We start from the raw sequence: 27,485 nt of genomic DNA, 5'->3' as shown, positions 1-27,485 counted from the left end.
TGTCTTCCTGTTGTAAATGGAGATCAGGCCAATTTCTGCATCTATTTAATTATATTTTTTTCTGGTTTTTTAACTGTATGGTAACTACAAGTCTTGGGATGTGACTTTGTTTTAGACATGGTAAAGAATGAATGTAACACCTGCTCTGAGCCCATTCCTGCCAAGAGCTCATGCCTAGATATTATTACTTCATACAACGCAAAATGAGCAGATTCATAAGCCCTGCTTAGCAAGGGCTGCCGTGACATCTTCAGCGAGGGTAGCAAGCTGGGGCGACTCAAGCAGGTTGATGCTTCCAGAGGATGAGACGTTGCTGAGTCTGCGTGGTGAAGCCACGCTGGACCTGCCTGGTGACTGTGTGATGATCTCAGCCCCATGATCGACACGGGCTTTAGCATGCTCTCTGAAGTTTAGCTTCTGGCTGTCAATCTGCTCCAGGAAAGCAAAGAATTTAACACATTATATATTCACCAAGTTATCCTGTTATAGATCATCATTTGGGTCTCATTTTGTTTACTTTTAAGAACTCTTACAATGATTGAAGCTTCTTCACTCCTTAGAATAATTGAAACTGAAGATTTTTTCACCTTGTTTAATATATACTAGTTTACTATGTTATATTCTTTTACTATTTCTGTCTATGATGGATGGATGCTTTAATGAGCAGTACCATTGTCCCTAGTTCTATGAATTTAGTATACATTTTATGGGCATTGTGATTTGTTTCTGAAATCTGTATTTTCAAATGTCTGTGGGAGTAATCTTACTTTCAAGGTGTTTTCCTCCTGTTTCGCAAAGCAGTTCTGATACATACTACAAACTGATTAGATCACGCTGTACAACAGTCCCAAACAAGGTTCATCTTTATGGGGAAAGCCAGTGCACAAGCTACAGGATGTTGCACTTCAAGATTCAGCTTAGATGTGGATGTGAGATTGATCATTCCAAATTCCAAAAGGAACAAACAGCATGTGAATGTGCTTGAAGGAGAACAAACAGATGTTTCCTACTCAATTCAGAGCCGTCACTGAATTCACAGCTCAGATCATTTCACTGGGTGAGGGGCACAGTGGTGGCCTTTTCTCTGATGGCTGTCCCCTTACCTTGACGTTACCACCGCCAGGTACGTGGTGGGCATTTTCCAGTGAACCAACTTTAGCCTGAGCTTTTTCTTTGAAATCCAGTTTCACGCTCTCGATTTTCACTCGCCCGCCTCCTGCGCAGGAAAAGGAAATACCGAGTAAGAGGCTGGAATGTCTCAGGAGAAAGTCTGACTTCATGCACACGGATGCTCTCAAATTACTTCCCTTTAAGCTGAGATCTAATGGTTTTAGAGAAGCACAGAATACAATGCTGCATGTTCAGTAATACATAAAATCTTCAACACATATTCAAACTGTAAGCATGTGCTGTAGCCCTACTGATTTTCATGGGATTTAAGCACATGCTTAAGTATTTTGCTGACTTCAGTCTGCATTTCAGTATCGTATCAGACTAACGTTATGCCACAGTAGCATCTTTCTGCATTTTTTTTTTATCTCCTCTCTAAAGCAGGCGGCTCCATACCTTTATGCCTTTATATATCTAGTCAAGTAGAGGTAAGACTCTTATTTTTTTTGCAAAGTGTATTTACTTTCTCTTAGACTATAAAAGAGAATGGTACCATCCATGATTTCTCTTTCATATAACGGGATTAGGTCTTTGCTTTGTCCCACATCCCAGAAATTCCTACAATACCTGGCTTGTGGTGGATATTCTTGAGCGAGCCACACTTGGAAGTCACATGACTCAAGTCAATCTTCTTGGTCACAATTTGTACCTGTCAAAAGCACACACATACACAAATTACAGGCATGAAGAGAGTCAAATAAATTAAAATCCAAGCCCTGCAGAGGAAGAGCCCAAGCCTCTACAAACCACTGGAAAAAGAGAGATGGTTAGTAGAAAACAGACCATGCCACAAAGGAGGAAACACCTGGATTAATACAGCAAGCTTCCTTCCCATGTAGGGAATGACAGAGGTGGGTAAGCTTTACTATCAGCAGAACAAAGAGAAGGACAAAGCAGATCAGCTTGTGAGTTCTTTCTAAAATGTTTCTGAGCCTCCTCTTGGGGTGGATGCTGCAAAGCCCTGCATGCAGCAGGACCCATCCGTTTGCTTCTGCTCTTGAATGTGCATTGTGGCAACTTTTTTTCCTCTCTACGATCTGTTTTGTACTTTTCTGCATTCATATACGGTATGTATTTCATGCCTGTCCACTATGGAGGGTCACGCGTGACTCCTGCAGCTGTACCTGAGCTGGTTGGTGTTCAGCCAGCTGGCTTGGTGGTGCTCACCCAAGAACAGCAGCACTGCTACACTCAGTCCGGCAGCAGCACAGGCACCCTCCTTCCCCCTGCTGCTCCCTGCCCTACTGTTGGCCGCATTGCCATGATTGTGCTGAGCCCAGCTCAGGAACAGCCACAGAGCCACACTGCTGCCTTGCTACACTCCCAAACACCTTGCAGATACAGCCCACAATCACAGTGACTGTGGTAGCAGGTGGCAGCCCCTCCAGGCCAGATAGGAGCTCCAGGATAACTACAATGCCATTGGTTTGCTCACATCACCAGCAATGAGTTAAGCCAGCACTGGTGGCTGTACTGAATCTGTTTGGATCAGACATACCCACACCATCAGCTCTTCCATCTCAGAGGAGAGCATTTCCATCAGGAGGGTCATAGCTGCCTTAAGCTCTTCCTTAAGCTGTTCCAGTGAACTGAGAGCTGTCTGGTCAAACCCTGAGCAACCTCAATTTGTCACACTGGAATAATGCTGTGGCATTAGCACTCAGCATTCTGGCCCATCGCACTCTCTCTAAGCTTTCTTTGTTCTTATGTTTTATTTTTCTTCCTTCTCTCTGATGAATGCACATAACTGAAAGGTTAGCACAGGAAGATGCCCAGCTGTGAGGCTGCAGTCTCACTGTGAGCTGTAGTCTCTGTTTGGAAATTACTTTCTTGGGCCACTCCCATGAAAGGCACTGAATCATTTCAGCTCACACTGGACTTTTACCCCACAGCACGCTTGGGCGTTCAGAGATCATTCTTCTATTCTCATTTCCTTTGCCCATACGAGTTCTGGAAATGTGTTGTGCTCTGTGCAGAAAGATCAGGAGGCTACCATTGCATACACAGGGCTCACAGGACTACCAGACCAGACTCACATGTGAAACAGTAGCAAGAAGGAAAGTAGTGCTCAGAGGAAGGGAGACAGAGGGGTCTGGCTGCACCAGGCAGGTCACCACAGTGGAGATGCCTGTTCACAGGGTGTCCATACTACTTACATTTCCTCCCCCTGCAGAATGTTTGATGTTATCTCTGGAACCACAGCGGGATTGAATATCGCTAAAATCGATCTTCTTGTTTAAAATCCTAACCTAAAAGGAATCGGAGGTAACTTACTATATACCATACACACACTCCATCAGGGTGCAGGACAAGGGAGCCAGAGTAATTTTGCCTCCTGTTGTGACTCCTTCCCACTTGTATTGAAATGTAAGAAAGCAAACCATGCCAATCTCTATGCTTAGTATGCTAACACAGCATATGTAAATAGACTATGCTGCTCTCTTTCTACTTTACAAAGTGGTGGTAAAATACAAAGGGGAAAGTTTTTATACCTGGAGATAAGAGAGATGGCTTTTGCCTGAAAACCTTGAAGAACCCCTTGCTTGCCAGGACAGTCCTTGGACAGCCTGTCCTAGGCTGGTTTGAGTGATGTCCGTATTTCTGCTGGACCAGCCACAAGGAAAAGATGGAAACCCTCCTTCCCACAGCTCAGTACTCTAGGATTTCATGCAGAAACCCCAGATCCAGCCAGCTCAGGCACAGGGCGAAATCCTGAGGTATTTTGCCCCTCCTGTCATACAGTCATAACTGCAGCTCACAGAACAGATCACAGAGTGTCCTGTGAAAGGGGACTGACAAAATTAATTAAACTAAAGTCAGAGCTCTCTACTGCTCTCTCTCTTTACTGTCATCTGCTAAAGGGCAATGCAGAAAACAACATCTGGAAACCTACAGCTGCAGTCACTGCTTTCTGATTTCTGCTACTTCTCCCCTGTGTTCTCTGTTTCTGCCAGAACAAGTACCTTGCTGTCCCTTGATGGTGCTAGCCTCCTTTACAGACACTAGGAGCCTGCATTTTTTTTGTGTCACCTTAGCTGCACCACAGGCATATAAAAGTGCCTGGAGGTGAACTCCACAAAGGGCTGGCCATGCTGTCCTGAGTGTTACCCCCATCTTGAACTTCATCTTGACCTTCACGTCAAAGCAGTTCCTCCACCTGGCAGAACTCAGGTGCCACCAATGACTGTCCTCCCCAGGAATGATATGCTGCTATTATATGATATATATATATATCATATATATATATCATAACTGTTGGCAAGCAGTTATGAGTAGGCAGGGACAGCTGGGTGAGGGTGCACACATAAGTGACACCACTTCCAGACTTCTTCCTGAGCAGGGGCACGGGATTGTGCTCACCAGTATTAAGCTTTTCAGGTGTGTGAGAAAGTGTTTCTGGCCAAGGCTGCACCTGCTTTCATTGTACCAGGAGGTTTTAATTACTCAAAGAGTGCCACCCATGCAGCTTATTTTTTCTCTGGGTTAAATATGAAGTCTTTATTCAAGTGTTAGGTTGGATTTTATTTATCTCTATGTTATTAATATACAGTATGAATTTACACTCTTTACTGTACAGAAAGCCACAGAATTTTGGGGGGTGTCTCTTCATTTTGCTAAATGGCACTTGTAGAGCCTTCACTGGCATACTGCTTAGCACAGTCCTGTTGGCTGCTATTGCAGGTAAACTTAAAGTGACTGATATTGAGGTAAAGAGAAAGGGAAGGATACATGGGGGTACCTTATTGTGGCTTCTTTCCACTCCAGAAACACAAAGCAGCTGAAAAGGAGCTAAAGCGGCCAGTTGGAGAAGAACCCTGTGCAGTTTCTGCTGCCTGGCTTCAGGTGCCCAAGCTGCTCCACGCTCCCTGATAAATCTGAAACAAATCACTCCCTCTATGCCTCACGTCTCCATACTAGGACAAGACTATTTACCCCCTTACAGGGATATCAGATTTTGCAGCTCCCAGCTCTTGCAGTGGGGACATCACATTTTGATAATGAGTCGAATCCTTCTGGCATTAAGCAATTAAGCCCAGTAAAAAAAGAAGAAATCTTCAGAGGGTCACACTTTGCAGCTGATGTGAAGAATTTCTTCACCGCAAGCTGTTTTCATGGGTCCCCCTCATTATATATAACCACTGAATCAGACAAACTATTAGGATGTTAAGTGTTCTCTGGCTTTAACTGGCAGAGATCTGTGGTGATGGCACGCTTGGCAATAAGGGTGATGACAGCACCAGAAAACACAACTGGTAGGTCACCTTCAGACGGGCATCTTCAGTAGGCAAACAGATTTCTGTCTTCCTCCCTCCTATCTGCTTAATCCATCCAAGTAAACCAATGTATGCTGAAACATGAAAGCAAATGCCTTTGGAGTTTTATTCTTGTGCTTTCTCTCAATAGCCTATTTGTTTAAAAATGTACCACAGTACTATACAAGACAGGTGTCACATCAGTTACAGAAACACATGTCTGATGTGGAGTCAGATCTGGCTCCCAGGGAGCTTCAGGCCAGACACAACTGGGCAAAACAGAAAGCCTTCCTAGCACTTTCTGAGCACATCTCTCAGCAGTGGATCAGCAGCACCTCTTTGCAATGGCCACAGGGGTGCATTTGCTCTGAAACTGCTGACGTAGAGGACATGACAAGACCTTAGTGCTGCCTCAGCTCACAGGCCTGTAGCTTGAAATGGACCCAAAGCAAGGTGATAAGTTGAGATGGTGCCTTTGATCAAGTGCCTAAAGGCTGATTTGCACCCAGAAGTCTGGCAGTTTATGAGTTTCCTGGCCCATGGACCTGGCTAGCAGATCTGTAAAGGACCAATCATCTCAATTATCCTCTCTGTCTCACTGGGTGAAATGTGCCCCTGTGTAGAAGGGCCAGCAGGAGACCTATGTATCATTTATGTCCTGTTCTGAGGGCTGAAGTGAGCTGAGTGATGTGGATGTGCTGCACTGGTCCTCTGGCACAGGGAAGAACTGCACTGATCCAAGGTTTTCTCTGATGATCTGTTTCTCCCTTTCCTGGATTATATCAATATCCCTGCACATATTTAAATCATTACTACCTTCTATAACTAAAGAATTCCACAACTACTGGAACCTTGTTTACTGTAGACTACGGCTTTAAACTGCTTAATTCCTCCATCCTATATTCTTCAGTAAGCCCTATTCCCTCTTGCCAACAGTATCTCCCAAATTTTTTCTCAGGTTTGGTAGACAGGGCAAACAGAAACCAGCACACAACCAGCTAGCTTTTGTTGTCTCTAATTAAGGAGAAGGGCTGAGTTATCACTGCCTTTACCCCAATGACTGCATTATGCTGAATCTCTGTTTTGTACCCAGTCAACAACTATCACCCAACTTGGAGGGATTGCCTGTGTTTCTAACCACTGCTGCCTTGCCAGCACTGGTTGAAACTGGCCAACAGCTTACAAATGATTTGAGGATGGCTGAGATTGCCAGCCAGACAGCATGACTGCACAAGCTTTGTTTCCTTTGAGAAATCAGACTGTAAACATGAGAGGGAAAGTACCAGAGAGGGACAGGAACTATTTAGGTTAAAGAGAAATTTTGGCTTGCAAACAAAGAATATAAAGTGACTGTGAATTATTTGAAGCTGGAATCTAGAGGGAAATTTGTAACTGTCAGAGAAGGGAAGCTCTGGAACTGCCTCCTAAAGGACCAGACCTATGACAATAACATGATAAACTTTTATGATGTCACTTGATGAAAGGAATTAGATTATGCAGCTGTCTGTGACAGAGGCAGCATGAACACCATGACTCACCAGGGAGGTCTCTGTGCTCCTGAATGTGTATGTACGTCTTCTGTGGGGGTGGAGGTGTGGTAGGGACGTACATACATGCACCTCAATTATGCTGCACATTAAAAGAAAGATGAAGCCTGCTCATGCTCTCATTCAGGAAAGGGAACATCGTAGTCTGTGGCAGAAACAGGACTGCTTTCTATTCATGCTCACTAAACATTCCAACAAGATAATGTCCTGACAGGGTCCCTCACAGCTCTTGCACTGACCTGCCAGTCTGAAATGGGTACATTCTCTTCTGATGTGATGCTGGTTTGCCCAGGTATGCTGGACAGGGCCCGGAAGTCAGGATTTTGATCTGGACCAAGCTGAGGTTCCTCAGCCTTTGTCATATCCATGTAAAGTTAAACCACAGTGGAAAAATTAAGCCTTACAGACAATGCTGGATTTATACCACAAAACCACACTGCCCAGGGAAAAATTAGCTTCTGTCTGAAGCTCTGAAAGTCTGACAGACTTTCCCCCCGACTCTGTCCTCTGATGACTCCTAAGCAATGGTCCAGAACTGAAGCCTAGGGCAGACTGTGTGCCGATGTGCACATAGCATAGCCTCAGTAACTCACACTACTTCTAGGAGTCCCCAGCAGGAATCAGACACTGTGCTCCAGCACCTTCCGTGCTGTTTGAATGCTATCTATCAAAGTACTGGGAGATGCAGGGCATGGGTAGGAAACCAAGTGTATACCAATGCACATAGTATGGGAAATGGACAGGAAGAATTAGAAATCCATGTGCAGCCGCTGGGCTTTGATCTGGCTGCAATTCCAGAGGCATGGTGGCATAGCTGGCGTGACTGGACTGTCGTCGTGAACAACTACATGTGTTTTAGGAAAGACAGGCCAGGAAGGCAAGGTGGTGGAGTTGTCATTTATGTGAGAGAACACCTGGAATGTCTGGAACTTTGTCTCAGGGTGGATGATGAGTGAGTTAAGAAGTAGCCTCACAATCACAGGCTCTGGTTCTCACGGGAGACTTCAATCACCCTGACACCTGCTGGAGGCAGACATCTGCTGGAGGAACAAACAATGTGGGAAATTCCTGGAAAGCATTGATAACTTTCTGATACAGGTGATGCAGGAACCAGCAAGGAAAGGTGTGCTGCTGAACCTTACACTAATAAACAAGGAAGGACCGGACAGTGACGTGAAAGTTGGGGCAACCTGGGCTACAGTGACCAGTGACCATGAAATTGTGAAGTTCAGTATCATGCGAGGACGAAGCAGGGCAATAAGATCACAACCCTGGACTTCAAAAGAGCTAACTTTGGCCTCTTCAGCGCCTTCTTGAGAGAATCCCACGGGAATGGGCCCTAAAAGGAAGAAGGGTCCTTGAGAGCTGGTTAATATTCAAGGATCACTTCCTCCAGGCTCAAGAACAGTGCATCCCCACAAGCAAGAAATTAAGCAAAGGGAACAGGAGACCTGCATGGATAACATGGAACTTCTGTGAAAACTCAGAGACAAGCAGAAGACAGGAGGTGGAGGCAGGACAGGCAGCTTTGGAATATAGGGGTGTTGTCAGAGTAGACACAAATGCAACTAGGATAGCCAAGGCCTATTTGCAATTATATCTGGCTAAGGATATCAAAGACAACAAGAAAGGCTTCTTCAAATACATTAATAATAGGAAAACTAGGGAAAATGTGAGCCCACTACTGAAGGGAGATGGGACCATGGTGACAGAGGATGCAGAGAAGGCAGAGAAACTGAATGCCTTCTTAGCTTCAGTCTTCAATGCCAATGCCAGCCCTCAGGAACCCCTGATCCAGGAGACCAGGGAGAAGGCCTGGAGAAAGGAAGTCTTTCCCTTGATTGAGGAGGATTGGGTTAGAAATGATTTAGACAAACTTGACATCCACAAGTCCATGGGCCCTCAAGAGATGCATTTATGTTTTCCCTGCCTTGCAGTTATGGCCTCTGAGAAGCTCTACCACAAACACTGTGCCTAAAGCATTTACAAAAGCTCCACTTGCTGTATGAACATGTTGTCAGGCTGTGATATTGGGAAAAGCTCTCAGACTCCTAACAACTTATCAGAAAGGGCCAGGTTCCTCCTACTTACCACAGCATCACAGTAATTTGACAGAACTAGACTTTATTCAGTGTTTGGTCTCCTGGTTAACACAGCGATTGAGTGAGATAAGAATTGGTCTTGCATAGGAACCAAGGTTAAGGTTAAAATCTGATTAGCATCAAGAGGCAGTTCTCAGTGCTTCCAAATCTACATGTTGCCAAGGACAGATGATACTACAGTTTTCATGCTTCTGGCAGAGGTTACAGGTAAAGGGAGAGGAAAGGGTGTTTATTTGGCCTAGCAAAGTTCTTGAAGAGAAAGACCATTCCTCAGACTTCCCACATCTACAAACAGAGCTTGTGATCATGTTCAGCCTTTGCACTCCTGAAATTACTGGATACACACACTAGGGAAGCTGCCAGCCTACAAGCTAGTGAGATTCAAAAGAAAAGGCTGTACTGGACATATCATAGGCAAAATAACATTCCATCCTCGCCCTGCTTTTCCTAAAGGGTGAACAAGACAGGTTCATTTCTGACATTTCTCTAAGTACAGAGCGGATGCTCAGCATGTAATATTTCAGCCTGAACAGTTAAATTGTGAAAAAAAACCAAAACCAACCCAATTGAAAATAGGTACTTCCAAAGGGAAGTATCAGTAAAATGAACAGATGTCTTGCAATCAGCCACATAGAATCATAGAAGGTTTGAGTTAGAAGGGGCCTTCAAGATCATCTAGTTCCAACCCCCCTGCCATGGGCAGGGACACAGTCCACTAGACCAGGTTGCTCAAAGCCGCTTTCAACCTTTTCAATACTTGCATAGGACAACAATAGCTGATTTACAAGCTGCTTTCTACCTATTTACAAATCACTGTAATTATTAAGGTGACCACACTGAACTAGGTACGCCACCAATTCAGAAATTAAGACAAGAAATAGCTGCTGATAGATCAAAACCACAGCGCTGCACCAGCTACTAAGAAGGGAAAAAATGACTGCTCCTGCTGAACCCAGGACACCACCAATAAAGGCAGAAAAGGCCTATAGAGAAATGGTGACAGATTTAGCATAATGGTGCAAGGAAGTACAAAGTGAAATGACCACTTGCCATGCCAAAGAGTTTACAGTCAAGAGACACCAGCTGAATTTAACAGACAACTCAAGGAAGTGCAAGATCCACGTCAGATGAAGTGTAAGACGTGTTCTGGAATCATACTGCTCACTAAATCTGGGGAGCTGATCCAAAGAATGGCAAAAGAAACTGAAAGAGATTCATGCATGCCAAATAAAAAAGACCCTATGAGTGCCATTAATTCAGCTAAACCACAGAATCCTTGCTCTAGTCCTCCCTTAAACAAAACAGATTTTACTAAACTATAGAGTTTGATACTTAAATTTTAGAGGCAACAGTCCCTACATGTGGCAAGAGTACTAACAGCTTCAAATGTCAAGTGTTGAGCATCAAGTATCACAGTTTTCCAATCATGTTCCTTATCTTTAAGAAGGGGTGAGTTTTGAGTCATTGTGTCTGGATTATCTTTACTGCACCATAGTGGAGAAAATTCAATTGCTCAGTTCAAGTTCAAAAAACTCTCGTGTTTCGCTCTTCATGCAGGCTGGCTTTCCCAGAGCTCAGCAGACATGTCCCTTAGCATCTCTTTTTATTCATATCCAAATTTCCAAGATAAAACCTACGCGTTTTATCCTTTTCTTTCCTGCCCTTTCCCACTGAGCAAAATAAACTCTTTTTCTCATCTTCCTGTGCAAGACAGAACACTATTATCTGACCGAACAGCTCTGATGCAGATTATGTATTGCCTGAACATTTTTTCCCAAAAGAACAACCTTCCCTATTTTATTTCTCAAAATCTAGACTAGTTCTTGCTTAGCTGGAAATACCTCCTCTGCTGAACCTGCTGCTGGCATCTCAGACTTGCACAGAATTTATGTCCTGGGAATTTCAATCTACTCTAGAAAAAGAAAGAAATCACAGCTTCTCCCCTCACTATTACCAAGAGACCAGTAGCGTATGGTTCCTCATGGCCAGAATTTGTCTCCTCTTGTCATTAGCTACCTAAAACTTGGAACTGGTCACTTAAGCTGCCAGTGTAAACACTGGAAAGATCCTCCAGAAAGTGATACCTTCAACTCTAACTAGACAGACTGAATATACCAGATCTGACTGGCAAAAATCAGTGCACTGCTGCTAATGGCCTTCGAAAGAAGGAGAAACATCAGCTTATGGCTACTGTAGTCAGTGGAGGTTTTGTTAGTGGCTAGAGCCCTATCAGACAGCTTGTGACTGTCGTGGTTCAACCATGACTGGCAACCAAGTACCATCCTGCTGCCAGCGCACTGCCACCTACCCCGGTGGGATGGGGGAGAGAACTGAAAGAAAGGTAAAAAACCCCATGGGTGTTAATGTTAATAATAATAATAGGACATAAAGAGAGAGCAAAAGAGGAATAAAATGAACAAAAAAACCCATAGAAGTGATGCACAATACAGCTGCTCACCACCCGCTGACTGATACCCAGCCTAACCTGAGCAGTGATGAGTCCCCTCCATCCAACTTCCCCCAGTTTCTATATTGGGCATGATGTGCTGTGGTACAGAATACCACTTTGACTAGTATCATAAACATAAAAGAGAATGTCAGATCGGGCCAGGAAGTTCCAATTCCTGGCTCATTTCTACCAACCAAACACCTTTCCTCAAAGAAACTTTCTAAAACTTGCTAAAGCTTGGCACTGATTGCTTCATTTTTCTAAAATATGAGTCAGGAAGATCTTCCTTTTTATCCAGAATAATTCAGGGCTTAACTGTACAGACTGTTCTTGGGCAAGCCTTCCATTAAATGAGTGCAGTCTGAACACGGGAGCTGCAAGATGTTATTTCTGTACAATCTGTAATGATCAGCCAAAATTCTGAATTTCAAAACCTTAAAAATTATGGGTTTGAGCTGTGAGAGTTTTGAAGGTGTGCCTGAAACTCCCCATGGCTCTTTGCATTCCATCCTCAATTAACAAGGGCTGAATTCATTTCTAATTTTCAGTCCAGAACAAATCCCTTCAAATGTCTTGCAAATACACAAATCTGGGAATCTATAAAGAAAACCAAACCAGACTGACACAGATGAATTTATCTCATAGTTGTGAACTGGTGACTTGGTAAATGCACAAACTTGTTCCAATGAATGCAGCTACCAGTGTGGAAACGACTGCCTCCCAGCCTCTCATTAGCTAAGTACTTTCGCTGCCGCCGTGTCACATTGTCAGTCCACATCTCCCTATACAGCTGCCTCCTGTGGCTCTGGCTGGGGAAGCATCAAACCTTATAAGATCATTTATGTTCTTCACTGTCCTGAGCAGGGACATTCTCTTAACTTGGGCCAAAGTGACAGGACAAGGGGGAAAGGCTTTAACCTGCCAGAGGGGAGACTGAGATGAGCTCTTAGGCAGAAGCTCTTCCCTGTGAGGGTGCTGAGGCGCTGGCACAGGGTGCCCAGAGAAGCTGTGGCTGCCCCATCCCTGGCAGTGTTCAAGGCCAGGTTGGACACAGGGGCTTGGAGCAAGCTGCTCTAGTGGAAGGTGTCCCTGCCCGTGGCAGGGGTTGGAACTGGATGAGCTTTAAGGTCCCTTCCAACCCAAACCAGGCTGGGATTCTATGATTCTATGAAAGTGCTTTTAGATCACAATGTATTGGAGAAACAGGGCATGATGTGCCAGAAGGAGAGACAGAATGGGACCCAGCAACAGCTCAGTCGGCACTTTAATGAGGCCTATATTCTTCACTACCTTTTAGAACACTTTCCATCAACCAGTGCACCAATAGCATATAATCTAGATCTTCAGATTAATTTTGGGGCAGTCATCAGTGGTCATAACATGGTGCACAGACACGTGAAACAGGAAGAAGAGTTATAAGATGCCATCCCAAGGGGAACTTACTGAATGCCCTTTTGACCTGTAGTTCTCCCAGGAGGTGCTCAGCTCTGGTGTGCTGCCGGATCTGTCTGGCTCTCTCTCTGCATCCTGGCAGCCTATAGCTGAGGCAGGGAACACTTCAGGAGCCTACTGCTCTCTGCAGGTGGGGTTGTAAATTGTGATGATGGAGGGGCGTGAGGTATGTTGTCATCTCTCCTGCCAACCAAACTGATTTTGAAGCTAACAAAAAGATGACAGATATTCACACAAACCTCCTCCTCTGTGTAGCTCTGAGATGTCTTATACTTCCCTGTGCTGGTCTATTTTATTATCTAGTGCAGATGCCTATTCTCCTTGCCAGCATTCTTGTGGTTTCTGGACAGGCTCTGCTGAATAGTGTTGTCATCAATTTATTCAGACATTCTGACCCATGAGTAACTGCACTTTGTTTTCTACTGCTTAGTGACAATGGTGAAGTTCTTCCTTAATCTTCCTAAAAACCTTTAAGGAACACTTTGTTCTTCAACATTTGTTCTTCAACAAAAACTCAGGGGTTGAGTTTTTCTACATGTCATCTTACTTCTTACAAGATGCCTGGCTCTTACTGTAGTGATATTTAAACCTTGTGTATGGCATTCCAGTCTATACAGCTCTATTCACTTTGACGAAGCTCTGCTGATTCACATCCACTTAAGTTCTTGCCCATGGCTCAGGGTTTAGGTATATATTTTCAGATTAAATTGAAACAAATCTAGGTTGGCTTTACCCTTGGTTGCTGGCCTATGATGCTTTATGAATAGTCTGCATGGTCAATAATGGCAAGACTCAATTAGTGCACTTTTGCACTCCGATATGGTACAAACTCCATTCATAGACAGAATTTCAAGAAGATCAAAAATCTGAGGAGAAAAGAAAAACCCTAGTCTTGGCATCTGAAACAGATTTCCAACCCCTTCCCCCAGTTCCTCCATGCTTCCCTTGGGCTGTCTGAGAAATAACAGATGCAAATGGGTTACATTTGAAAGCACAGCATTTCCTCCACAGCTGATGCAGTGTGAAAATCCATCTGAAGCCCAGCAGACATACCCATGAGCGAGTCGCCTCTGAGCTTTGCCAAGAATGATACATTTCACCATACTCTACTATAAAGAGAAAACCAGACAACCACCTACTGGCTGCAGCACAGAGCTGAGAAGCCCTTATTTCTCCAGCCTGCAGAATACCAATTAAACACATTTCAAGCCATCTATTCCTAGTAGGACCTTAACGAAGCGCAAAGTTAATTTGCTTCTCCCCCTAGAAGCATGCTCCTTTTTTTTTTCTCCTTCCTATCAGGTGAAGCTATTTCTCTTCTGTGTTTCTGAGGCTGCAAGCCAGAGCTGAAGTAAAATCAGTCTGCTGTCCAATGAGCTTTTGATGAAATTCAAGGCTCAAGCACTGTATTTCTTGATTTATTTAGCATTCAAACATCCCCTGCTTCTTCAGTTCTGCACCTCAGCCTCTGGCGGTTTCAGAGTGGGGCTGCTTTCACTAGGACAGCTGTAAGCTAAAAGAAGACCTTCTGCTAGGTTCAGATATGCCTCTGGTAAAAGAATAGCCTGTCTCCAAATGACACTTTTGGGCTGCATATCTGTATTCCTTTAGTGATTTGCATGTCGTGTATGTACTTAACTTGCACAGATATATGCCTGGCTTTTTGTCTGCTTATTTTTCCTATGGTTATTGCTATCAGCACTTCCAGCTCAGGTTATAAAACTCAAGCAGCTTTCGGCTTGTTTCATGTATCATCACTAAAAGCAGATAGTAGATAACAGCTCATTTCAGCCGGCACAGTATTTGCCACTAGACATTAAAGAAGTGAGCAGACGCAAGGAAACAAAATTAGCTTTCATGTGTTCCTCTCACAGACCCTATGAAATTAAACTGCAGAAACTGGGAAAGACTTAAGCCTAAAACCTCTTGTCTAGACTAAGCAACTATGGCATAAAGGAGACATAAAGGAAAACTTCAGTGAGTCTCTCTCTGCTCAACGCAGAGCTCAGTGGCCACATATCACTGGGAATTAAAAAATGCTTTAACCTCAGTGACATTATGTCCACCCAGCAGATTTCCCCTGTGATCCCTGCAACAGTGAAATGCTAATTGCTGTGCCATCCTTCACTACCCTGCAAAGACTGCAACTCTATGAAGTGTAGCTGTCTAGGCATGCCATTCATAAAGAAATACAATTGCTGCGCTCCCTCCCGGGCCTTGTATGGCTGTTAACAGTCCACAGAGAATACCAGAGAAGAGGAGGGCTGGCTAACATGGTGCTGGTTTTGAGCCGCAGGTCCAGCAGCTGGGCTTGTTATGAGGAATGCTAATCCAGATGCACAGGCTGAATTTGTGTTCCGAGCCTCCTGGAGCCCCTGCGCATTGTTACCATCTGCCATGCAATATGTCAAATGGGTGTTGAACTCCCCCACAAAATAATTACACAGATACTTGTCAAACGAAAGGCAGAAGAACCTTTGCTGAGGCATTATCTTGACTTTATCTGAGTAACTGGCTACTGTCCAAAGCCTGGAAAGCAATGGATGTGTTAATTTACCATGAAAACAGGATCAGCTTCTAAGAGATACCTTATTGTTTACAATATGAGCCTGGGTTTTTTCCCTGCAACACCTGCAGGAGGTTGCAATGTTAAGTTTTGATCCAATTTAACATTTTTTTCTGAGACACCATTAGGCAAACCTCACTGCTGTGTATATTCCACTATGAATTCAAAATCTCACATATATATAAAAGTATCTAACCTGCAAGCACTGTGCAACTCAGCTTCCTGGAATGTGTGCTGGGCTGCACCCCCAGAGCGTGAGCAGCAGCTCGATGGAGGGGATTCTCCCCCTCTGCTGCACTCTGGGGAGATCCCCCCTGCAGCCCTGATCCAGCTCTGGGGCAACAGCACAAGAGGGACGTGGAGCTGCCGGAGCAAGTCCGGAGGAGGCCATGGAGATGCTGTGAGGGCTGGAGCAGCTCTGCTCTGGAGCCAGGCTGAGAGAGCTGGGCTGGTTCAGCCTGGAGAAGAGAAGGCTCCTGAAGGGGAGACCTTAGAGCAGCTCCAGTGCCTAAAGGGGCTGCAGGAAACCTGGAGAGGGGCTTGGGACAAGGGCCTGTAGGGACAGGCCAAGGGGAATGGCTTTAACCTGCCAGAACAGGGGAGATTGAGATGAGCTCTTAGGCAGAAGCTCTTCCCTGTGAGGGTGCTGAGGCGCTGGCCCAGGGTGCCCAGAGAAGCTGTGGCTGCCCCATCCCTGGCAGTGTTCAAGGCCAGGTTGGACACAGGGGCTTGGAGCAAGCTGCTCTAGTGGAAGGTGCCCCTGCCCGTGGCAGGGGTTGGAACTGGAGGAGCTTTAAAGGTCCCTTCCAAGCCAAACCATTCTCTGATTTTATGACTTTGCTTAACACATGTTAAGTCTTCAGCCAAAAGTGATACTCACGACAATGCGCTTCACTGCATAACTCTGCAAGGTATGAAACTACGTCTTTTTAATTGCATCGTGTCCCTGAATTCTTGTTCTTTCAGACAGTGAGAAGAGAAAATCATGATCTACCTTATTACACATTCATCTTTCCTTATATTACATTCATTCTCCAGTTTATACAATTTCAGCCCTGTTCCTGCTTATTCAAACCCTGCAGCAAGAAAAACAGTTCAGTCTAATATCTGTCCCCTCCCATCATCTTTAACTTGGGGTGGGTTTGCCAGGTTGGAGGCTGCAACCCCCATTAACATCACCCAACACAATGCACATGCAATGTGGAATGACACAAGAAAAGGTCATGGTAGTGTGCAATCCTACTAACATCTATCTAGGTTGAATTTGAACTTGCACGAATTAAAACAAACCTCTTCCATTTGTTGGTACCGATAAAGAGTAGATAAGCAGCAACTGATGAGACTCAGGCTGGAAGTTATCTATGGCATGGAGTGCAAACTCTTCCTTTGAAGTTTTCCAATTGCTCTCAGTGAGGCACCGTTAGTTTTCAGGGGACAAAATACTTTCTCAAGATTGTCCTGGCCCCTGCCTTTTATCGTTACTGAAACAACCAATGCATATGGACAACAGAAGCGGCGTTTGCAAGGCAACTCAAATGGCTCCCATCCCACACCCATCCCAACATGAAAAGTGGAATCCTTACCTGCCCCCCTTTAGGCTGGTATTTGATATTATCTGTTGATCCAATTTTGGACCTGACGTTCTTGAGGTCAGGTAGAGGCTGATTAATAACCCGTAGCTGCTTTGGAGTGGCTGGAGATTTAGGAGGAGTGCGAATTATGGCAACCTTTTTCTCAGTAGGTACCAGTATGGCAGATTTGGGGGTGCCAGGAGTGTGTGGGGTTCTGGAGTAGCTGGGTGTCCCTGGAGTGCCTGGGGTACGGGAGGCGTAGCTTGGTGGTGTCCCTGGAGTGATGGCAGTGGAGCCTGGAGTAGTGGGAGTCGAAGTTCCGCTTTTTCCTGTTCTGCTGCGAATTGGCTCTGATCCTACATGCAGGATAAAAACTAGCATTAGACCCACAGAAATACAGCCCTTCTTCCCTCTGCTCCTCCCAGTGCTGCATCCCTGGGTGCCAGGAGAGATACGGTTCTAAGATGGCTGTGCTAGTGGTAGAACGGCACACTGGATGTCTATGTCTTACTTTGCTCATCAACCTGTCAGGAGTTACCTTGTCATGTATGGTTGAGCTGGTAAACTGCCCATATGGTGACTGAGTTCCCTGTTCTGTAACAGCCATGCTTCCCGCAAAGCTCGCAAAATGAGGCACAATACCACACTGATTTTCATTTTGGGTAAAGGACGAGAAGCACCCTTGGAATCTAACCTGACATTGAGAGACTCAATCTGACAACCTGACTAGCCAGTAAGAATGCTGTCACCAATTTCAATGGATTTGAGCATTAAACGAGAGAGTGGGAAAAATTCTGATCGTAATAACTGAAACTAAAGGCTCTGAGTGCTAGTCATATACCACTGCTGGTTATCCAGTGTCTACAGCTGAACCCTGGGTCAGCATTCAGCTAATGAACAAGTCATAGCTCTGTTGTGTGGATAGGCAGATGTCCCTCACATTCAATTGCTATTTTTCACTAGTGCAGTGAAAGAAAGCAATTACAGAAGTCAACCTAGATGAAAAGTCACATTCTAGTTACATCTGCATGTGAGTTAGAAATAAATAAATATTGTCATGTTTTATAGCAGCTCCACTCAGTGCTTGTGGCACTGCCAGTCGTTCTCACTGAGCACAAGAACAGTTTAGTAGTGGCACTGTGCTTTCTGCAGCCAGCTCTGCTCATAACTCTCAAACACAAATAAACAAGCTGAGGTACCTCCATATGCTGCTTTAAGTAAAGCTCCACTGAGAATACTCTGGGAGAGGAAGACCAAACCAACCCTCAAAGCCTGGAAACCCCAATGCTGGGTGGCTGTTTGTACATTTTCACCTTTGAAATGTTCAGGAGTTATAAATCCAATGGGCCTCTCTAGAGCATCCCGTGGGGCTAATAAAAAACTTATCTGAAGTATCTGTCAATCATTCTGTTTAAGTAACAGTGAGGGACTAAACCCAAGGCACTGCTGCCCCTGGGGTCCAGAAGAAACTCTTTGCTTTACATGACTCATTAGATAGATAGAGCATACTCCTTTCACCTCCAGTTTCCCTGAAGGGTTTCTTTATTTCCAAACCAACCCTAAACCAGAACCTTCTCACCATACCAACTTAGACAGAAAGGGAGTATTTTGTTCCTCAGCTCCCTGCAGCTTTGATATATTTATTTTTCATTCCTCAGCCCTTCACCACATTGGCAAATGCTCAATGGCCTCTCACTCCTCATCAGCAGAATGGGCTGCTGTGCCAGCTGGGGGTCACTCTGCTTACAAAGGGTCTCTGTTTTACCCTTGGAGAATCACACAAGAATTTCAAAGCACTTTTTCTGTAGAATTTAATCATCTATTTCCCTGTAGCTGTCTTAAAAAAGATTGGTGTCTAAAGAGAGAAACCAGAGGCATTCCTATTGGAAAGCAGGGAGCTACATCCAGGTTCTCAGGCCTGTGTTGAACACAAATCTAACTAAAAGTTCTGGGGGTATTTGATAAAATTCTGTTTGTTCTGTGATTTGATAAGATTAGTTCTCGTAAAAAGACCTTGCTGGTTTACTATCCTAACCTCCTCCCATGAGTCACTCCACTAGCCAGCATCTCAATTCCCAGCAGAGTTTACCCTAGTATTATGGCACAGGAGATACTGTGAAACAGCAAATTAAAGACTATAACTACCAGGTTGCCTTTTCCAAGATCCATCAGAATATTTTATGTTGCTTACTTCAAGTTTGTCTCATTTTTTCACTTGTAATTTACTTTGTAAATGCCCTGTGTTAAGTATCTTGCTGTTGTGGTTTAAGCCACTTGCCCAGCTCTGAACTCCCCGCAAGGGCACTTTCAGGTATCAGCGATCAGTCTGAACAGCAGCCCTAGGTCATTGCAGAGGACGGAAAGGGTGCATCCTGTCCCTGTTTTCAAGCCCGTGCTGCTCAGCACTTGGTATCTGGACAAAATCAATCTGTGGGGCTCGATTTCCAAGAGCATACCCCACACCTGCCCCTCTGTGTAAAAGGCAAGGACACATGATGCTATGGCAATGTGACACATCTAACAAGGAGGGGAGACACCCACAGCAGTAGGAGAGGGTTAATATGCAAAAAACATACGGGTGGTCCGTCGTACTGAAGATAGAGAAGCTGTGAGGGAGAGAGAATTCTCTTCTCTGTCTCGGTCTCCTGATACACCTCTTCGAGCAGGAAGGATAGAGGAAGGTCTTGGTAGAGAGGAACGCTTTTCAGGACTCTTGCTTACTCCATCCTAGTAGTAGCAACATAAAAGAGGAAGGTTTAGTTTTCAAAACTCAAAGATCAATAGGCTGTGATTTCTCTTAAACTATACAGAAGGGGAAACCTCACCCTATGGGCCCAACTTACCACTCTTGCTTAGCTCTCTAGTGCTTGTTTACTGCATCAAAACACTAGTAATCTCATCTACTTAACACAGACACTCTTAGATCTAAATCAATGGATTCCACATTTGTGTCTTAAGTCAGAAACAAGGGATTATTTTACTGCAAGTTGAAGTTAAAGAATTTACTCTCTGGAGCTCAGGTGTGGAATTCTTACATGAATTTACCTGCAAAGTAACTGCAGTACTGGTGCCCAGAACATACCCCACAGTACACTATTAGGTGAGGTGTGATTTTTTGCATTCTTCAACTGTACCTTGCACTTTTCTTTTGGAGAACAAATTTTAGCTACAGCTTATTTTTTCAATTCAGGATTATTAATCTCGGTGTCTTGTTTCCTTCCATACTTCTTTTTACTATGGTTAGAGCAATGGACATGTATGTTAGAATATTTTTGAATCTATGGGACACACGGCCAAAGACAGTCTTGCATAAGCAGGTAGACAAATATGATGATGGTCCCGAACAGTAAAAGACACACCAAGCATAGTGTTAGCACAGAAAAATGGAAATGAAGAGTGAAAACAGTTTTTCAGTGGGGATAGTCATCAATTCAGCATCAAGCAGATGTGAAACACAAGTGAAATGTAAACATGGAGAAGCTAGGACGGACTGCCAAACATCTCTTTCAACTGCAACTTCTTCAGCATGGTCCCGTACATAGACCAGACTTGGATTCTAGAGCACTTGGCTTCTGCCCTTACTGCTGGTAATTAGAACTGTACCCTCCTACACTGGGCACTGAATTTGTTTTCAGAGAATATTAACTGATTGAAAGTTAAATTGTTTTAAACTTGGAGGGCACTTTAATACTGCTGTTCTTTGCCACTTACTCACATGCAAATGGGTGCAACTTCTTAGCAGAAGCAGATCCATACAGAAATGGAAAAGAAAGAAGGCATTTTCTTCTAGTTGTAATTTATTTCACTTATGTTTCCTCTGGAGAATCTCCTTCGGTTTTATCCATTTTGTAGCACAAATCTTGTAGCCTAATAATCAATTCTCGTGCCACTGGATGTAAGTAATCCCACTAAGCTTCACAGAGAATTACTCAGATTCAGTGGGTAGAGAATGTGATCCATGGGGTTCACCTATACATCTCCAAGCTAACTCTCTCTACCAACTCTGCTACCTTACCTTAGTATCTGATTTTGAGTAGGGCAAGCAGTCTCTTGGGCCTGCTGAGGAAGGCCGTACATAACAACTGTCTGTATCAAGAAAAGTGGCCCTTTTAGTAGTTAAGGAGCAAGCTGAGCTGGGTCTTGGCGGGAGCAATGACTTTGCTCTAGACTTTGAGGCAGGAATCTTTGACAAAGAGGCAGTCTAGTCATGAGAAAACAAACAAAAGAAAACACAACATGAAGCTGGACAAAAAGAAAATGCATGCAACATGGAGCAAAAAAAGAAAAACAAACCACCACCACAGCCCAAGCTATGAATGAATACTTTCCTTGTGTCTGGTAATGGTGTCTATGCAGTTCTGACATGCATGCAACTGTCAGTCCTGTGGTGTTGGACTTAAATCATCAGGGGCTGGACTGATTCTAGGAAGTACTTTTTTCTGCAGATGCTGTATTTGTCTTGTCTTCCTAGGACAAAACTGGTGCCATATACGGCATTTCACTGGTACAGCTGCTGGTTGTCTGCATTAGAAACAAGTGCAAAACTACAGGAGCACCAAGAGACCCTAGTCCTTTAAAACCCAGTTGTACTTTTGAAATATATCCCTCCAGGCTACAGTCAAGAATAAAATCATGGGAATCTTAAAAGCAAAGTTACAGCAGTATTCCCACACTGGCAGAAGGACATGACAGCACTGCTTCTTGTGTGTACACACAAAATCCCTAATGCACCCCTTGGCAATGTAGTCCTGATTCAATCTGTATTCACACTAGCATGAAGATACAAAGAGGAGGGATCCCAACAGGTCTGTAATTACAGGATTTGGTACAGAGCTTTAGCCATGAAAAATCTGGCATTTGATCAAAGGCAGTCCCCTAGACTTTCTCAATGCTCAGAAAAGGTGTATGAGTTACTCCTCAAGTTGTCTTTATTAGAAAATGAGAAAAGAATGGGTTATCCAGCCCTGACAGGCATCTGGCTTAGGCTGCATACCCAGCCCACAGAAATCTGAGGCTGGTGTGCTCAATGTCATCCATGATATCATCAATATAATTAAAAGTTGCAGAACTGTGTAATAAACCATTCCTGTCCTACAACAGCTGAGATGACTTCTGTTGGTTATCATCATCCATACCAAGTAGCAAGGCAAGAAATTAGTTCAAAGGATGGAAGTGCTTCACTAGCAAGAATATATTCCTAGAATGACTGTTGCAACATATTTATGCCTCTTTCTGTTAATACTCGTTTCACTGTGTGGGAATAAACAGAATAAAGTCATAATTATTTTACACAGAAACTGCATAATGTGTGTTTCTGTGACATCAAAGGCTTCTCCAGACTTTGATTTGTCACAGCTCAATTTATGGGTCTGAACCACTTGTGAAACTTTGGGCCATATTTACAAACCCACTAGGGTGGTTACTGATGCTGAATTTCTGGAAGCAGAGTATCCATGTTGGGTGGCCTCAGGAAGCAGACATTCTGCAAACACCTTTCTCCTGATTTTCTGAACTCGAGCTATAATGAAGCACACACAGTTTTAGGCCCAAATGCTCACTCAGTGGTTTTTGCCTTTTTCAACTTGTGGGTCATGCAAATGTTTCCCCTAACGAGACTGGAAAGCTTTTACAGATTAATATCCTACGCATGATGCAGAGACCTTGTTCTCTTCACTCAAACTGCACACAGTGACCTCCATGAATATGTGCATCTAAGGTGGATGCTAAAGATATACGAGACTGAGATCTTTCAATGGAACAGCTGGGGAAAAGGCATGATCTTGAGCTAACACACTGCTCGAAGCTTATCACAGTCTAGATCCCCTCAGTGTTATTTAGGGAGCAAGTCACTTCCTAGCATCAGCAACAGAAGCAGAATCTTGCCCAACCGGATTTCAGTGACATGCTCAACGCTGGTAGAACAAGCAAAGAAACCAAATGCCTCAATCCCTTCCTGTCCTTTACCCACAAAACTATTCTTACTCTCTGTTAGCAATACACTACCTTTGATCTTTGCTACAATTCATGTTGCTGGAAGTGCTAGCTGTCCACAGGACACATCTATATAACTCTAAGACTCAGGAATTGCTGAAGTTGGGATGCAGAAACCTCACTTTATTTCTGAGGTGTTCCTAACATGACTGATGTTCTCAACATCTCGCTACCGCAGGTACACAGCTCCTTCCAGCAGATGGAACTGCTCAGCCTTTCTGAACTTGTTCTGCAAAGCAATATGTAAACTTGTAGTCTGAAGATAGGTAACAAAACTGACTGGGTTCGATGATCTGGCCTTAACCAGTGGAGAGGAAAAAGCTGCATTTAAGAACATAAAAGCTGAAAATCAGGAAGAAATACAACAAAAAGAGAGGTCTTTATAAAAGCAGAGGTGAAGCCAAGGCACAGAACGGAAAATGTCTAAGGGCTGCAGAAGCGTAGCAATCAGAGAAGTGAAGCAAGAGGGAGAGAAATTAAGCAGGGGACAGACTTCTGATCTTTGCTATAAGTTAAGGGGACAGCAGATAATCTGTGGCAAGCAAGTAATTTCAGAGAACGATCTTGCAGCTTATCCTTGGAGTACTCCATGAACACAGATGACTCTGAAAATGGGCTAGTATTGACTTCTCTTATGAATTGATCATCCCTTAAGAAAAGACAGTAATAAACCATACTGTTGACTCAGACCAGAAACCTGTCTAGGTATTTCTTACTGTACTAGTAAAGAACCTCTAGCAGTTTTCCCATTTATGAGCTGAAATGAGTCAGACCTGAAAACCCACATGAAATCCCAGAATCCATGGCTGAATCCAGGTCTAAATTTCACAGCCTCCTCCAAAGCCTCCAATCAGTTATGCTGCTACCATCATTAAAAATTTCTTATGAGTCATAAACTATGTGGAGCACTTTATAAGGCTGATCTTTTTGTTCCTCAAAGAATTGACTATCTGGTTGAAATAAATCAGCCATGGAATACATGAGGAAATTCAGAGGGATCCTAAGGAACTCTTTCATTGTTAATGCTGGCTAACAATGGCACAGTGCTGTCAGTGCTATAGATGTGTATTAGCATGTGTCAGTGCCATGTAAAAACCAGTTGCATAGGGCATAGTGAAAGGAGGTTGGTTTCTTGGGGATTTTGGAGTGATGGGACAGGAGGAGTGTAGGTTCAGCGTGGGAACAGAGTTTGAACACTGCAGAATTTGCTGAAGGAAACAGCAGAAGAAAGCCAGACAGAGGGAGCAGAACAGGCTGAAGAGCAGCTTAAGGCAGGACACGTAACTGTTAGGTTGAATCATGGGCAGAAACCAGCGGTCCAGGAGACGGCCATTCAAAAAGCACTTAATTGCATATAAAATGCTACTGGCCAGTACAGGTAAGAGCTCTGCAGAATGCCTGGCTATGGAACAGTGCATCATACACCCAGTGAATCCTGGGGGAGGGTTTCTGCCTATGTAGCAACTGAGCAAGGTGGCTGTATAAATTGGATGCTGCAGAAAGGGCCAAGGTACACAGTTCATCCCAGGATGACAACTGTGTGCAACCTGTGTGCCCCTATGAATCTGCAAACCGTCATCACCTACCACTCAGGACTGTAATTCAGGTTATTCAGGAAAGGTGGTTTTAATTACTCTTTTAAATGAATAATGAATATGGCAAACAAATTCTAACTGGAACACAAGTTTTAAATGGAACACACAATTACTGAATTAACACAAAAAGATCTGAAATAAGGACAAGGGAGATTATAAAGATGAATGATAAGATGATTTTACTCACTGAGAGTTTTTCCTTTGCTTGTTTAAATACACCAGGAGCCTGGTTTGTTTCACCACCTGCTGCTGAGAGACCCAAAGAAAGACTTGAGAGTTAAAAACAATAATAATAAGCTTAATACACTTGTTAGAACAATTAAATGCCTTGGAAATACTGTGCAAAGCAAGTACTTTGTGAATTACTTCCAGTGAACTGTATGCAGAAATGTCCCTGCCTTAAACATGTCCTGTACTCATCATACTTGAGATAAAATGGTATTCTGCACATTTCAAAGTTTTGTATCCATGTTTCTTGAAGTCTAGAAACTACAGTAAAATGTTCAAGAAATAACTGACAAGTATAAGAAGCTCTGGTTATGAAGGCAAACAGATGCCTTTGCAACCTGATTTTCAGGACTATCCTCTAAAAATCAGGCTCCTTTTAAGAAATCCACAAATGAAAATGTTGAGAGACCCTAAAATCACCAGTTTTCAAAATGCTAGGTAAAACTCCTCATGGAAAGAGAGAGCTGCACTGCTGAATTATCATCCTAGTTGCGTCAACGAGGTCCATGTGCCGTGGGTCAACTAAGGCCTCAGACTTCAGCAATTCAAATTCTATCTGTGATTTCAAGTATGTTGATTTAGTATTTCATTTATTTGACAGAACATGGTTTGAGGTCAGACTGTGCTCGCTGACTTGGATTCCCTCCTTATGAAAAGTTTTGGAATGAAGCAGCTTTTTGGAAAGCAGGTTATTAGTTTCACCCCCACACTGCTGCTCAGGAAGTGATCTGCCACACAAAAAACTAGAGGTGAAATCTTTCGGCATCTGTGCCAGGATGTCCTTAGTAAACGTAAAGGCAGGACAGTCATCACAGGTGACAACCTTCTGACAGTAAACCCAACTGTCTTCCAACTGTAACCCAACCCTAATGCATCATACAGGACAGAGCCAATTCATTTTCTCCTTTCCCTGTGCTGTTCCCAGGCATGGTGAGGAGACTCTAGGTTTTCTGCCACACTTCCCGCTCTAGTTCTGCCCTCTTAATAAAATACTTATTTAATAAATTGAAGGAGTAGGGGAGAAAGCTTGTGAGGAGGAAAAGAATGTAACTGTGTACTTCAGTTCCGGATTCGTAAGAGGGATGAGTACAGCACAGTCCTCCTGCACCACATTTTACCGCATCTGTTACTGCTGGGTTTGTTCTGGTTTGCATCTCTTCTAAATAATCACAAATAGCATCCTTCTTCCTTCCCTTGGCATGGAGCCCTAACCAGCCACCACTATGAAGTGGGATGACTAGCTGTGCTGCTTGTGTGGACTTACCTGAAAGCACCACAACGTCTCCATCTGAACAAAACATCTCTAAAGGCACTGCTGTCAGTTTAAATACACAACAAACGTGTTTTACCTCAGGGGGTGACCCCAGAATTGAAGACAAGGAACAGAAGCGTATCACATAGTGACTCCTGCTCATAGCCAGGTAACGGTCTGGGTCTTGCCACCACAAACTCTGCTCTGATGGCACAACTGCAGTGGCATCTTACAGCCACTAACAAAACACCAGTCAGATTGAGGTTTCATTCATGAACATACACCAGCCAAGGCACAGACTTTACAAGCCTTTCCTCAGAGGTAGCCATGCAGTTTCTTTTCCAAATGGCCCAGGTGAGTCTCTTAAAAAGCAGTTCTTCCCTTGTGGATATGGCCCTGTAAGTTACCAGTATTTGCCAGTGCTCACCAGTGACATGGGAATTTTTTTCTGGTGTTGAGTGGAAATGGGAAAGATGTCACTTCCCTGGCCACTTTGTAGAAAATAGGAGCAACTATTTTTTGTAGGCACTTATATGTTCTAATTTAAAGTCACAGTAAATGAAACATTGAGGTTTTAACTGACTGCAATAAACTCAAGAGTTATACAGACTACACTGCTCAGGGACTTTCGGTGGGGGTCCATTGGCCAGGTATCACTAAAGCTGACAAGACTATTCCAAATAGGACACAGTGACAGTTAAAAATGGCTTCAAGAAACAGTGCTATATTTTACATAATAGTGGGAGAGAGACAATGTCCCTCAAAATTACAGATCCTGGAAAGAGCTGGTGAAACATGAGATATTTTTCACATTGTTCACATTGTGGTGAGGTTCAAGCTCTTCTGCTTTAGAGCCCAAGCCTCAAAGTTCAACCCTCATTACTGAAGATTTTATGATCAATCTGGGTCCTTCACTTGTTGGTTGCTCTCTACCCTCAGTATTTAAATGTACCAGGAGTTCATTTTTCTATTACATTCTTCATTTTGACTAAAATATCTGCTGCGCTATGTATGGGAGCGAGAGAAAAGCAGCTCTGACAGTTGCCAGGCAGCACACGTTTAAGGCACCAGGCAGATTCCTTATGCAAGTCTATTGGTGTGACTCAGGCCTCTGCAGGACACTATGGGCCAGAAGAGTTCAGAGGAGTTCTTGGTAGAGTGAAGGCAAGACAGCACCAACCACATGGCTGCAGAAAGGTAGGCAAAGCTGAGAACGCTACAGAGCCAACGCTTCCCCCCTTCCACCATTTCCACGGCTTACTGAACCCCTTGGGTCTTTTGAAAGAATACGTGAATTATAGGTCATAAC

At 43.9% G+C, this 27,485-nt stretch overlaps 1 protein-coding gene across 1 annotated transcript in view; it reads right to left on the bottom strand.

The window, feature by feature from the left end:
- Positions 1-213: 213 nt before the first annotated feature.
- The window catches only part of MAP2 (microtubule associated protein 2), a gene marked incomplete at both ends in the record, with an annotated part of 67,110 nt that continues 39,838 nt past the window's right edge, over positions 214-27,485 (bottom strand). The window contains 6 exons of the mRNA XM_080632070.1: positions 214-429; positions 1,104-1,216; positions 1,738-1,819; positions 17,123-17,466; positions 19,687-19,837; positions 24,884-24,945. Coding sequence (XP_080488196.1) covers positions 214-429; positions 1,104-1,216; positions 1,738-1,819; positions 17,123-17,466; positions 19,687-19,837; positions 24,884-24,945 — 968 coding nt within the window. The remainder of the gene's footprint in view (positions 430-1,103; positions 1,217-1,737; positions 1,820-17,122; positions 17,467-19,686; positions 19,838-24,883; positions 24,946-27,485) is intronic.

This window comes from Psittacula echo, assembly GCF_963264785.1.
Source record: "Psittacula echo genome assembly, chromosome: 20".
Taxonomy (NCBI): Eukaryota; Metazoa; Chordata; class Aves; order Psittaciformes; family Psittacidae; genus Psittacula; species Psittacula echo.
The sequence above is the reverse complement of the archived record's forward strand: the minus strand, read 5'-3'. Positions and strand labels throughout refer to the sequence as shown.